Source organism: Nicotiana tabacum, chromosome 12 (genome assembly GCF_000715075.1).
Source record: "Nicotiana tabacum cultivar K326 chromosome 12, ASM71507v2, whole genome shotgun sequence".
NCBI lineage: Eukaryota > Viridiplantae > Streptophyta > Magnoliopsida > Solanales > Solanaceae > Nicotiana > Nicotiana tabacum.
The window spans coordinates 56,074,363-56,088,136 of record NC_134091.1 but is presented as its reverse complement, the minus strand read 5'-3'; the positions used below and the strand labels follow the sequence as shown (position 1 = coordinate 56,088,136).

Here is a 13,774-nt window from a genome sequence, read left to right as displayed (position 1 = left end):
AATATAATTAGATTATATGGAATAACAATGTGTTTATATTAATAATATTCTTATCTAATTCTTTTGGACTGATTTTTACGAGGAGGGAAACATGAATTCACAATTTGAAAAATAAAATATGAGTTACCAAAAGAAACAAGTTCCCTCCAAATTATTTCCCTCTAATTTTTTTGTGCCTAAATCACAGTCTTCTTTTCCTATTAGAGCCAAAACATAACCTAAAAGAGGCAAAAACCCTAAAATACTAAAAGTCTCAAGATTTGGGGAGCAAAGGTACGCCTCTTCCCCTGCATCAAAGGTACGCCTCTTTTCCTTTAACTTTGATGAACTATTATCCACTAACTCTTTTGTTTTTATGGATGAATTACAAGATTTGAGTGTCTTACAAAATAAAATATTCTAGTTTCGTTTTATGTTGAGAATTTAATATTCTTTTTTTGTGTGTGTGTGGGGAAGGGAATATTATTATTAATGTTAGAGAAATATTACATGAGTACTAGTGCCGTTTGCGCTATGGTTATCTTTATTTTAAGAAAAACTTATGATCATTATACTAATTTAGTTGTTTCATTCAGTTTATTTTTAATATTAAAAATTATAGTTTGATAAAATTGCATATTGAATTTCTACTTAATTATAAATAGTTATAAATCTTGCTTCAATTACTGATATGGAAATAGTTTGGGACTTGGTGAATCGTAAGCAGCCTTTTTTGTGGGTTCGACCGGTTCCATTACTGAAAATGATCGAAAAAAAGGTTACGTTGTGGAATGGGCACAACAAGAGAAGTACTAAAATATTCTGCACTTGGAGCCAATGTGGTTTGATTCTACACTGAGAGCATTTGTGAAGGGGTTCCCTTGATAAGTAGAACTTGAGCTTCTACTTAATCTCAGAGAACTACCATTTGCTTTTATACTTATTATACGAAATATATTGAAGTCTTACAAATACTTGTTTATAATCAGACATGGATAGAAACGGTCTTCGAAAAAGAAATAATCGATTGACTGATGATCATGAGACAGAACCTCCGAAAAGTTCCAAGAAGGCATTTGTTACAGAAGATTTAACCACACAACATATAGAAGAAGTTGTTTATTCGGGTAATTGCAATAAAGCTTTTATAAAATATAGAATTCTTTATCAATTCATTTTCAATTAGACAACATTTTGTGTTTGTTTAATCATCTAGCTAACCTATATTATAAATTTTCTAGGAAACATGAATATGGCAAGAGAGTTGGAATTTAGCTTCCATTATGGTGGCCATTTTATATTTTCTCCTTCTAGAAAATATGTAAGTGGGCAGTTGGTGAAAGCAAGCATTGATATTGATTTCATAGCTTTCTTTGATATGCTGGATGAAATGAAAAAGCTTTGTAACTTCAATATTCTTGAGGGAGATAAATTTGTTTATTTGAGATGTGATAGAGTTATCAGTGATTGTGATGGATTAGTGGAATGTCGTGATGATTTAGATGTTAAGAATATGCTTCTAAGTTATGAGAGGCATAAGGATAAGTCAATTGATATTTATACCCTTAGAAAAAACGATATTTTTATTAGTTCTTTTCTCGGAGAAAATAGTTCTAGGGAGAACTCGTCTGAACAAGTGAGTGAAACAGTTATGGAAGAACATGAATCAGCAAATTCAATAGGTATTCTTTTTCTTTTATTGATCTTTTTCAATTCTTTTGATATTTTTACGTGAAGTATATTTATGTAATCTTTAAATGTAGGTACTAACGTTGTGAAAAGAAAAACTAGAGGGCCTACACGATGCATGAAGATAATCAATTTATAGGAAGGACAAAAATTGGTCGTTCAATTTGATGAGGATCATCAAGCTGTTGGCGAGAATGCAACCGATTTTACTTGGTTTTTGGGTCAAACAGTTAGAAGCCGAACTTGTTGCCCATTAAAAGTAAATGGTTGGAAAGAAATAGAGCAAGGCAAGATCGACCACATGTGGGACATTATCTTGGTAAGAAAACTAGTAAACTATTAAAGTTTATAATTTTCTTTAATTTTTGGTGGGTTGACAATCTGAGATACTAAGCAAGTTTGGCTTTAAATCAATAGTTCTAACTTTTATAATGGTATATTTTATTTTTTATAGGAAAAGTTTAATTTTGATGTCTCCGAGGGAAGAAAAGGTGCAATTCTTGGTCATATGAGTGACCTCTACAGAGACTATAGGCACAAGTTGAAAAATAAGTATTTTGATTCAAAAGCAACTTATCAACTTCGCTTACAGAACAAGCCTAAACTTCTCACTGTAAATGAATGGAAATATTTGGTCAACCTTTGGAGCAGTGATGACTTTCAGGTATTTTATTTAATCTGTTTGGTATTTTTAAATTATTATATACTGTAGAAACTAATATTATTAATTTTTTTTAACCTTTCGTGCAGAAGAAAAGCACGCAAAACAAGACAAATAGATCGAAACGTTCCTTGCCTCCATATAGTGGGACCAAAAATTATGCAAGACTTAGATATGAAATGGTATGAACAACATGATAATTTTTTAGAATAAAGTTATAAGAATTATATTCACATATCTTATTCAATTGATGAAAATGATTAATATTTTCACAGGAGAAAAAAAATGGAAAAGCTCCATCGCGTGTTGAAGTTTTTTTGGAATCTCGCAAGAGAAAAAAAGGAAAACAAGTTGATGCTTTCCAACAAGATGTCATTGTAATGTCAATGTGTTCTATTTTATCTTTATCTCCTTTTAGAGTATACATTTGCTCTTATGTATGATTAATTTGCATTATTGATTGTAGGTTCAATTTGACCAATTAAAAGAGCAACAAAAAGGAGAAATTTCTTTAAATGATGATGATATCTTTGAAAAAGTACTTGGGGCAGAAAAACATGGATATCTTCGAGCATATGGTCCCGAAAAGAATATCAGTGAGTATTTTGGAGGTAGACCAACAAAGATACAACTTATAAAGCAAATAGAATTGACCAGAAAAGAAGCAAATGAACGTGTGGAAGAAATTAAAAGGGAGGCTAAGAAACAAGTCGAAGAAGTTAAAAGGGAAGCTGATGAAAAAGTTGAAGAAATCAAGAAAGACACTGATAATAAGCTAGTGGAGATGGAAAAACGATGGGAAAAAAAATTTCAAATAATGCTTGATGCTCGAAATCGGCGGCCAAATGATGCAAATCAGATCGTAAGTAACTTATTATACTACCTAATAATATCTTTTTAATTTATCATTTCAAAAAATTATTCTTATTAACAAGTAAAATTTATCTTTTTCAGCGAAAATACTTTGTTGTACTATTTTCTTATATATTTTTTTAATTATTGTTGCAGGTTATGGAGTAGTGATGGAAGTATCAAGATTGAGGGGGAGATGAATAATTATTATTTCTTTTGTAAAAGCGTACTGATATGTTTGAATAACGTAATATTTCACTGTTTTGAATGATATTATTGAACATTTATTAATTTTTTTTAATATTGTATTTATTGAATAATTACAATTGAAGGTATATTTCATGCCAAAAAACGATTCTTATCTACGTTATATGAATTATTGTGGCTAACAGTATTTGAGGTAAAATTCTCAATTAGTAGCTATGAATTCTTGAATCGTAGCAAAACATATGTACAATTGTCACATAGTATAAACATGGCTATACATTTTTATTTTCATAGCAAATGAAGAATCTTTTGCAACAATTTTATGCTTTGTGGCAAAAAAGAATGAAATTTTAGCTATGCACTTTTGAATTTGTAGCTAAACATGGCTACGTTTTTTTACTTTTCGTAGCAAATAAAGAAAATATTTTGCTATAATAAGATATATTACATGGCTAAAAGTATGAATTTTTAGCTGCAATAAGAAAATATTTGTGGTTAATACTTCAATTTATTGCTATGAATTTTTGATCCGCAGCTGAATACGAGTACTATTGCTACGAAACTAAGCTATAGAAATAGCAACAAAATATAAAGTCACGTGGCAAACAAATCAAATCTTTTGCTACAATACAACACTTTGTAGCTACAAAATAAAGATAGCTATACATTATATTTGTCATGGCAAAAGAATAAAATTATTGCTATAATCTTCTTTTTCGTGGCAAGAATGTATTATCATCACAGCTAGAACACATAAAATTTCCATAGCAATAAGTATTAGTCCTTAGCCATGGATCATGTAAAGTTTGTAGCTAACTTTTAGTTACGCCACTTCTTGCTACGAATGCTACGAAAAAAATATTTGTGGCTAAAGTATTTAGATATGCAAATTTTTATATTTAGCTACAATATATTTTATAGCTATATATACATAATGTTATAGTGATTGAATATTAATGGAGAAAACGTTAACTGGAGCTAGGGCTGGGCATCTATCGGGTAAAATCAATAGCCCGAATAAAAAAAACTTATTGGATTATCGGTATCGGGGTATTGAATTAATGGTTCGATAATGGTTTAGTGTTATTTAACGATTATGTTATTGGTTCGGGTCTTGGTTTGCCTAATATTATTAACATTTTAACAAATAACCCAATAAGCTTTATCAAATTACAATTATACCCTTAGGTATATAAAGCCACCTTAGGACTTCATTATCTATTAGTATGTTTGGACTTCTTAATTTTCAGGTGTAATTGCTACTATTTTGTGGTGTTTCTACCGTATTTGGACAACTGGACTTGAGCAAATCTCTTAATTCATGATATGAAAGCAGCTTTTGTAATTATGATCCTCCAATATTTCCAGTGTTCAGCATATTCTAGAGTACGCGTGCCATTTTTCTAGAATATGTTATTCCTATTTGTCACGATCCCAATTTTTCACCTTAGGATGTCGTGGTGACACATAGTCTCTAAGACTAGGTAAGTCTAACATTTAATAATAATTTAACAGAAATAATCAACAGAAATACTAAAGCAAACTAAACTCATATAAAGTTCCAAAATAGGATCTCAACAATACTCTTTTCAAAACCGGTGGGACTGAGTCATAAGCTCTACAGAATAATCTAGAATGTCTACTACAACACTGTCTGAATAAGAAAAACAACAAAATGAATGATAGGGAAGGTAACTCCAAGGCCTGCGAACGCCGAGCAAGTATACCTTGAAATCTCCGGAAGGCAGCTAACAATCAATCACTAATGTTCAGTATGGGCAGATGTACCTGGATCTACACAAAAAGATGTGCAGAAACGTAGTATGAGTACACTACAACGGTACCAAGTAAGTATCAAGTCTAACCTTGGTAGAGTAGTGACGAGACCAGGTCAAGACACCTACTAGGACAAGATAAACGGAATGGAAATATAATAACTACATGTAATGAAAAACAGAGAAATGAATAATAACGAAACAGTTTAATAATGTAAAGAAATGACAGAACTGTGAGCATAAAGACAATGATAAGGAACAATGAATGAGAATCACAATTAGTCAAATACAAAACAAACTGATAAGCAAAGAAGAATAAAAGCAACAAGAATAGTTCAACCTATTCTCTTTCCAGCATGAGATGTACAACAAGAATCACAATCGAGATATTGCCTCGTATACAACAAGAATCACAACCGAGGTACCGCCTCATATACAACAAGAATCACAATCGAGATACCGCCTCATATACAACAAGAATCACAACCGAAATACCGCCTCGTATTCATATTTCCCAATTTGAATTATAATTTTCCTTATATCACACCTTACATTTAGTTTTGAAAAGGCCAAATACCTAAACAGGGCCTTAAACTTGTCTCCAAGTATCATTTTGACACTTACACTTAAATTGTTCCTATTGAACACTCCAATATCATTCAAAGTGTGTCTATTGAACCCCTCATGACCCGCCAGTAAAACAAATATAGCACGTGCATTTCACTCGTCATGACGTGGTAAAAAATAACAAATAGAAATATGCCATATGGCACTTTAGTCTGGCTAATCAAAAAGAAAAAAAGCTTTTGAGTAAAACAGAAAAGGAGAAAAATACTACTATATGTATTTAAACACCCCCTCCGTCACCTTCTTCCCAACCGCCCCCTTCTTTTTCCATTCCATGGAATCCCACCAACCCCTTCCATAGAAACCACCTCCGCCTTATTCAACCTCCTTGGCTCTTCAACCACCAGAAGACTACCGAAACACATTTCAATATTTGCCCACCAATTTAAATCCAAGCATCATCCAAAGTAAGTATTGCTGAAATTGTGGATCAAAAATGATTTGTGTTGTTGAGTTTATTGTATGTATTAATGAAATTATTTGGAAAAAATAGTTTGTCAGTTAGCTATGGTTCGAGAATGAAGCAATTAAGTTTTTTGGTTTGCTTTTGAATTTGCGTTTCATAAGTTTGAGCAGAGAACATTAGTGGTTATAGTAAACCAAATAATAATCCCAGTCCCTAAATGAATAAAGTTAATTAAGACAAACGAAATTAGTTTAAGAGTTCACAATTTCATCAAAGTCCTGTCGATTTTTGCTCGGAGAAGACATATTTTCAAGGTGGTTGGTTAGTCAACAATGGTGGCTGAGAGAGTTGAAAAAGAAAGAGTGAGAGAGAATTCTAAGAGGGAAAATGATGGTTGTGTACATTTTCCAAAATGATTGTCCAAAGTGATGATGCAGAGGTGGTGCCGTGGTGGCAGCATGGTGGTGGCTGACAAGATCAAATGATAAAGGAGAAAGATAAAAAAAAAAAAAAAACACTACGAGAAAAAGAATCAAGAAATGAAAAAGAAGAAGAAAGTAAAAAACATATTTGAAAAAAGAAGGAAAAAAAGGTTACTTAAGTGATTCAGGCGCTCAAACTCTAAGTGAAAATCACTTCTTTTGCCATGTCACAAGAAGGGTTCATGAATGATGGTGGAGTGTTCAATAGGAACAACCTTAAGTTTGAGTGTTAAAATGATATGCGGAGCCAAGTTTAAGGGGCTATCTAGGTATTTGGCATTTTGAAAATTATTTTTCTCGATATAGCTATCCCTGTTTTAGCCCACCTTATCACACCGCGTGACTTCAAGTAGTTCCCTTACTAGCAACACCCGTATAAAGCCCACATGATCTCACCGCATGCGTATCAACCCCTATCCTTATACCACTGCATGCATATCAATATTACAACATAATCACGACTCGCACCACAAGTGTCATATGCCACAACTTGCCAAAAGAATCAATAATATCAATATTTTCACAACAAATAGCCTATGGCGTAACCACAATGTGTACAAGAATCTCAACAATGATAAAATAAAAGTGAATAGCTCAATAAAAAAGATATCTTAACAATTAACTATTTCGCCTCAATGTGATAACGGCTTTCTCAACTTCAACACTAATAACTCAACAGTAAAATATTTCACGAAATAACAACTTCAATTACAAGTAGTTCAACAATTTAAAGATGTAATTAAACACAAGGAAGGCAATATCTCACGACCCCAGTTTCCCACCTTAGGATGTCGTGATGACACCAAATCTCTAAGACCAGGTAAGCCTAACATATGCTGATTATTATTGAAACTTAACTACTTAACTGCAATACATTAAATAATAGTTGATACAATATAACTGAGCCAACATCAATCATACAATCCCAAAGTCGATAATACAAGTCATAAGCTTTTCTAAGAGTCACTAGAAATAACAATACATCATTGTCCTAGAATAATATGAAACAATGGAAATAAAATACAACAGGTGACTTCGAAGCCTGCGAACGTCAACCAGGTATACCTTGAAGTCTCCAGTCGCCCAAACATAAGTCTCAAACCAACTTGATCATAAGTACCTGAATTTGCACAAAAATATGCAGAAGCGTAGCATGAGTACACACAACGGTACCCAGTAAGTATTAAGTCTAACCTCGGTAGAGTAGTGACGAGGCCAGTTCAAGACACCTACCAGACATGTAAACTTGGGCAGGATATAACTTAAAGCTAACAATGTAAAGAACGTCAATGTAAGACCAACAACAGAAGGACCACAAATTTACTACCAACAGTGAAAATAATAAAAGCACGAATAGCAACAAGAAATAAATGAGTAATAAAGAAACGGATGATAATTCAATCAATCAAATCGTTCCTAATGTACAATTTACAATAAGAGTTACCCGAGGTACCACTCCTCGTAATCTCAAATCATAAGTCACAACATTCAATCTTACATGTATGGCACCTCGTGCCTATATTTTTTCATAGCACTTCCGCATGGCAAAAATCACGTACCACCATGTATATTGTATCCGTGTCAAATGCTAATTAAAATATTCAAGAGATTTATTTATATAGGTTAAGACATAATGAGAGAAATGAAGTATGGAATCAAATGAGAGAAATGAGTTTATTTTAGAAATTATTTGGGTGAAGAAAATAATATTTTCAAATAAAATAAAGCATCGGATAAGCTACTGAATTAAGTATAGAATTTATTAAATTAAAATATAATAATAATTTTTAAGTAAAGTAATAACATTAGATAGAGTGAGGAGTTTAAGTGAGAAATCAATCAAAGTCAAATATGACAACTATTAAGAATAGTAAAGTATCGGATGACGACGAGTTTTAACTTAAGAGTCACATAAGGTTAGCATGTTAATAATTATTTTATTTAAAATAGTTATATTACCAACAACTTAGCAGGGTATGAGGTAATGACTCTGCGCAGTAAATTCATTTTGAAAATCAGTTCACCAAGTAACTATAGAAGCACAGATTTACACCTTGAAGTAATACAACAGTTCACGTAGGATACATGACTCACACAAAACATAACGACAACAACAAGTATAACACACACAATCTGTTGCGGCGTGCAACCCAATCCCACTGTATCATCATTTATCAATATCATAATCCTCCCTTATTCCACCATAACATCATTTTTTAATATCAATTATTACGTACACAAACCGTTGCGGCGCGCAACCCGATCCCACCGTATCATCATTTATCAATATCACAATCCTCCATTATTTCACTCGTTGCGACGTGTAGCCCGATCCCACCGTACACACACAATCCCCTCTTATTTCACCTGTTGCTGCGTGAAACCCGGTCCCATTGTACACACACAATCCTCCCTTATTTCACCCGTTGTGGCGTGCAACCTGATCCACAAATAATTTAAATTAACTACAACAATCCAATAACTCAATTTACAAGATTTCTACAAACAAAGGGTATGAGTACACGACAATAAAGGAACCACGTAATAATAAAAAGAATGCAACAAATATTATAAAAATAACAGGACAAGTGAAACACATGACAATAAAGGTGTGCAAGAAAAACAGTTAAGACAAGTAGCAAATAGGTAGGGAGTCATGGAAGGGACTCAACAATTAAGAGGTAACAAGACAGTAAGGAACGCAATAACTTCAACTAAAGCATATGTAGGCAAAATAATAAGTAAGAGGTAGAACAGGTACTAACAACGTTAAATAGAGCATGTAGGAGTAGATTAACAATGGGAGATATCATATATTATGAAATCTCAATTAAAGGCATGGAAAAAGCCTAGATTATCTAAACCGGTCAATTATCACATATAGGCCGTGTACCCACTCGTCACATTATGTACACGGCTTTCACATAACACGAATAACACAATTAACCCAAATCCTAAGGGGTAGTTCTCCCACACAAAGTTAGACAAGATACTTATCTCAAAGAAGCTAAACTGGTATTCTAAAATGACCCTCTTTAGTGAAACACCCTCCGCACGGCTCAAATCTAGGCAAAATAACTTAATATCATAAATAAAAGCCATAAAAAATATTTCCGGATAATAAAGTTTCGATCTTTAAATAAAACTAAAAAGTCAACCCAAAAAGTCAACTCTGGACTCGCACCTCGAAACCCGACAAAATTCAATAACCTGAATACCCATTCCGATATAAATCCAACCATACCAAAATTATCAAATTCCGACATCAAATCGGCCTTCAAATCCTCATTTTATATTTTTGAAAGTTTATACAAAAATTCTCATTTTCTCTCATTCAAATCACTAATTTAATTTTAAAAACAAATATAGAATCACGAAATATAATAAAATCCGGATAAAGAACAGTTACGCCAATCCAACACGTGAAAATCCCTTCCAAAATCGCCCAAATCCGAGCTCTCTAACTCAAAAAGTGATAAAATATCAAAAGCTTTCGAAATAGAGTACTTATATTCTACCCAGGCATTTGCACATCGCGATCGTGGAAATACACATGCGATCGTGAAGAAGAAACAACAGCTGCCCAAAAAATGTATTACTTGATCGTAAAACAAGGGACGCGAACGCGATTCATCACTGCCTCAGCTATCGCGATCGCGGACAGTTCTATGCGAATGTGAATAACAAAGCCCTTGCCTCCCTAGCATGGTCGCCAACTACGCGGACGCGTAAGACAACCCGCGAACGCGAAGAAGCAACACTCATACGTACGTGATCGCGGACTAATCAATGCGAACACGAAGAAGGAAAAAGGGTCAGTCACCAAACAGCCTACGTGATCGCTGCTGAACCTTCGCGATCGCGGATAAGAATATCAGACACCAGCAAATCAACATTCCAAAATAGAAGAAAATGGCCCGTAGCCAATCCGGAACACACCCGAGGCCCTTGGGTCCCCGTCGAAACATACCAATAAGTTTCATAACATAACACGAACCTGCTCGAGGCCTAAAATCACATCAAACAACATCAAAACTACGAATCGCACCTCAAATCGAACTAAATGAACTTTTAACTTCTACAACTAGCGTTGAATCATATCAAATCAACCCGTAATGATGTCAAATTTTTGCATGCAAGTTCCAAATGGCACAACGGAGCTATACCAACTCCTGGAATTAAAACTCGAACCCGATATCAACAAAGTCAACTCTCGGTCAAACAACTCAACCTTCTAAACCTTCAACTTTCTAATTTTTGCGAAAATGCATCAAATTAACCTACCGACCTCCAAATCCAAATCCAGACGTACGTCTAATCTAAAATCGACATACGAAGCTATTGGAATTATCAAAATATCATTTCGGAGTCGTCTATGTAAAAGTAAAACTCCGATCAACTCTCACCGCGTAAGCTCTTAAAGCAAGAATCATCCTTCCAAATCAATCCCGAATCATCCAAAAACCGAACTCATCCACACACGCAAGTCATAATACATGATACGAAGCTGCTCGAGACCTTAAGCCACCGAACAAGATGCTAATTCTCAAAACGACCAATCGGATCGTTACACAATAACTACAATTGTGGGATCAGTGCATTTTACGATATCAATATTTAATGTTTCTCTTCAATCAAATATTGTTACTTTTGATGAAAAAACTAATAATGAGTTCTTGGTAGAATGCCGGTTAATATGATGAAGTCATTCTCTTTCATTTCATAATCTCATTGAAGTTTATCTGTACGTGAATATATGAAGTACATTTGAGCAAATTTGTTATTTTCGATTGAATAAACTTATCTGTGTGCCCACCCCTAACTGGAGCAAATCCCAACCCGATTTAGTAAGGGCAGTTATGCGGAGAGATGAGCTTCAAGACATAATTATGATATGTATATGCCTTTTAGTGGATCTTTAAATGACTATGATTTCTTTAAATTATGAAATGCATTGAATGACATATTTTCTTAAGAGAATTTGTTTCAAACTTTTAGAGATGGTTGACGATATGTACGTTTGTCTCATGAAAACCATTGTTTTAAGGTAAAGATTTTGTTTGTACAGGCCACCCCTAAAAAGTGTTGCTTTGGGTAAAAACGTGACCTTTGTTATATATTTGGGTCCATAAAATCCGGGTAAAATTCAGAAATAATCAGATTTACAAGTGGTAATTGAAAAGTAGCCACAGTTTCAAAAGTAATCAAAATTTAGCCACTTTTCATGTAAAGATAAATCTGAACGAAAACACGGTTCAAAATCCGAAAAATATTCCAGCATAATATACTAGAATTCGAATTTTTTACATGTGAAATTTCAGCATAATATACTGGAGTTCCAGTATATTATGTTGGAAGTTCACACATATGTGCTCCAGTCTCCAGTATATTATGCTGGAACTTTCCGTGTGCTGGAGTTCCAACATAATATGCTGGAAGTTCATACAGAGGTCCACCAATCCCCAGTATATTATGCTGGAACTTTCCGTATTGCAGCAAAATAATGACTATTTTTCAGTGACTTTACAAACGATGACTATTTTTCAATTAGTAGTCCGAAAATTGACTAGCCCGTGCTATTTTTACATAAAATCTTGGGTCCATTTTGTCGTGAGATAAAACAAAGCCTCACACAATTAGTGTAAGTTGTGTGAGGCAAAAAATTAATTTTGTTTTTGTTATTAGGCCATATTTTTGAGGTGCGGTTAAAGGGCTAAAAATGTACGTATTGTACCATGGTATTGAGCTCCGTGTTGCTCTTTTCTTTTTGTTTTTTTATTCGATGTTCTCTACGTACTTTGAAGTTGGACTAATTCGGATTTACATTGAGAATATTGTGTCTTTAGATGATAACATGATATATGATGGTACAAAGTTGCCCACCACTGCGTTGCTTGACATTTTAATTAAGAGTGCTATTGGATAGAATGCTTGCCAAGTGACAGTGATGACCCTCCAATTTTTTTATCATAACAACATGATCTATGCAATGCAATGCTCCTTAATTTGTATATAAAAATCTTTCAACTGAACTCGTGATTTTTTTGTCACACTTGACATGTTAAATAAAATATATAGTATAATTTAAAATTCGAACGTCCCTTGGCAATTTCTTGTTAGTTTAAATCTAGAATGTTAAGTGCAGACAATAAATTTGCGTCAAAAAAATAATCGAGATTGAAAAATATTACAACAATTAATCGTAGTATTTGATTTTAAATAATATGAGTGCACAATCTCTATGAATCATCTGATACTTTTTTCCAATAGTAAATAAATTCATGGGCCTTTGAGCTTGATCTTGAATCTATATTTGTTGTCACGAACGATGATCTTGAATTCAACTAGCACGAACTTTGATTTGAACTCGTACTCCTTGAATCTTGATTTGCTCTTCGTTCTTGAGCTCGAGCTCGATTGCTTGAACTTGATTTGTTCTTCGTTCTTGAGCTTGAACTTGATTTGTTCTTCGTTCTTGAGTTTGAACTTGATTGCTTGAACTTGAACTTGTGGAGGAATTTGCAGCGTTTGATCCACGAGCTCTTTCTTGCTTCTTGTTATAACTTCTGGTGTCTTTTCTGGGTTATGAAGACCCCTATTTATAGTTGCTGGAGGAAAGAGTTATGATAAGAACAAACTCTTTCCGACCAATTAAATTGAAGTGTGATAAGGTGGCATTTGATTGGCCAGAACATGTCACTTGCACATGTGACACAATTTCATTGGCCTCTTAATTTGACTTGGCATGCCTTGTCATTTTGACATGTGGCATGATCCTATTGGCTTTTCCGATTGACTTGGCATGCCACGTCATTTGACATGCGACACCAAATTGGGCCTCTAGGAAGAAGACATTTTGGGCTTAATGAAGTGGGCCATTATTTGTAGCCCAATTAAATGGGCTAGCCCAATAGATTTGGACTTATTTATTTAACCCATATGTATTTCGACCTATATAATTAATTCAATTATATTAGCCCATAATATTTTAGTTGGACTAGAATATCTTGAATTTAAAATACGGTCTAAATTATTTTATGGATTTAAATCCGATAAATTTTGCATGCCTACAAATACCCCTAATACAAAACTTGTC

The 13,774-nt window shown here is 33.7% G+C and overlaps 1 protein-coding gene across 2 annotated transcripts; it reads left to right on the top strand.

Annotated features, from left to right (window-relative positions):
• The first annotated feature begins 205 nt into the window (after nucleotides 1-205).
• LOC107787951 (uncharacterized) lies at nucleotides 206-3,570 on the top strand. 2 transcript variants are annotated; one of them, XM_016609572.2, is made up of 9 exons: nucleotides 206-298; nucleotides 969-1,106; nucleotides 1,221-1,661; nucleotides 1,743-1,987; nucleotides 2,123-2,332; nucleotides 2,419-2,511; nucleotides 2,605-2,706; nucleotides 2,796-3,191; nucleotides 3,338-3,570. In XM_016609572.2, the coding sequence occupies exons 4-9, from the start codon at nucleotides 1,970-1,972 to the stop codon at nucleotides 3,347-3,349; spliced, it is 831 nt and encodes a 276-aa protein (XP_016465058.1). In that variant the 5' UTR covers nucleotides 206-298; nucleotides 969-1,106; nucleotides 1,221-1,661; nucleotides 1,743-1,969; the 3' UTR covers nucleotides 3,350-3,570. The 2 variants fall into 2 exon arrangements, with proteins under 2 accessions (XP_016465058.1, XP_075083688.1); XM_075227587.1 differs by lacking the exons at nucleotides 206-298; nucleotides 969-1,106; nucleotides 1,221-1,661 and having other exon boundaries at nucleotides 1,668-1,987.
• The last annotated feature ends 10,204 nt before the right edge of the window (nucleotides 3,571-13,774 follow it).

Coding starts and splice junctions, on each gene's coding strand:
- LOC107787951 (XM_016609572.2), top strand. Junction 2,512..2,604: donor CAAGACTTAGATATGAAATG/GTATGAACAACA, acceptor ATATTTTCACAG/GAGAAAAAAAATGGAAAAGC. Junction 2,707..2,795: donor CTTTCCAACAAGATGTCATT/GTAATGTCAATG, acceptor TATTGATTGTAG/GTTCAATTTGACCAATTAAA.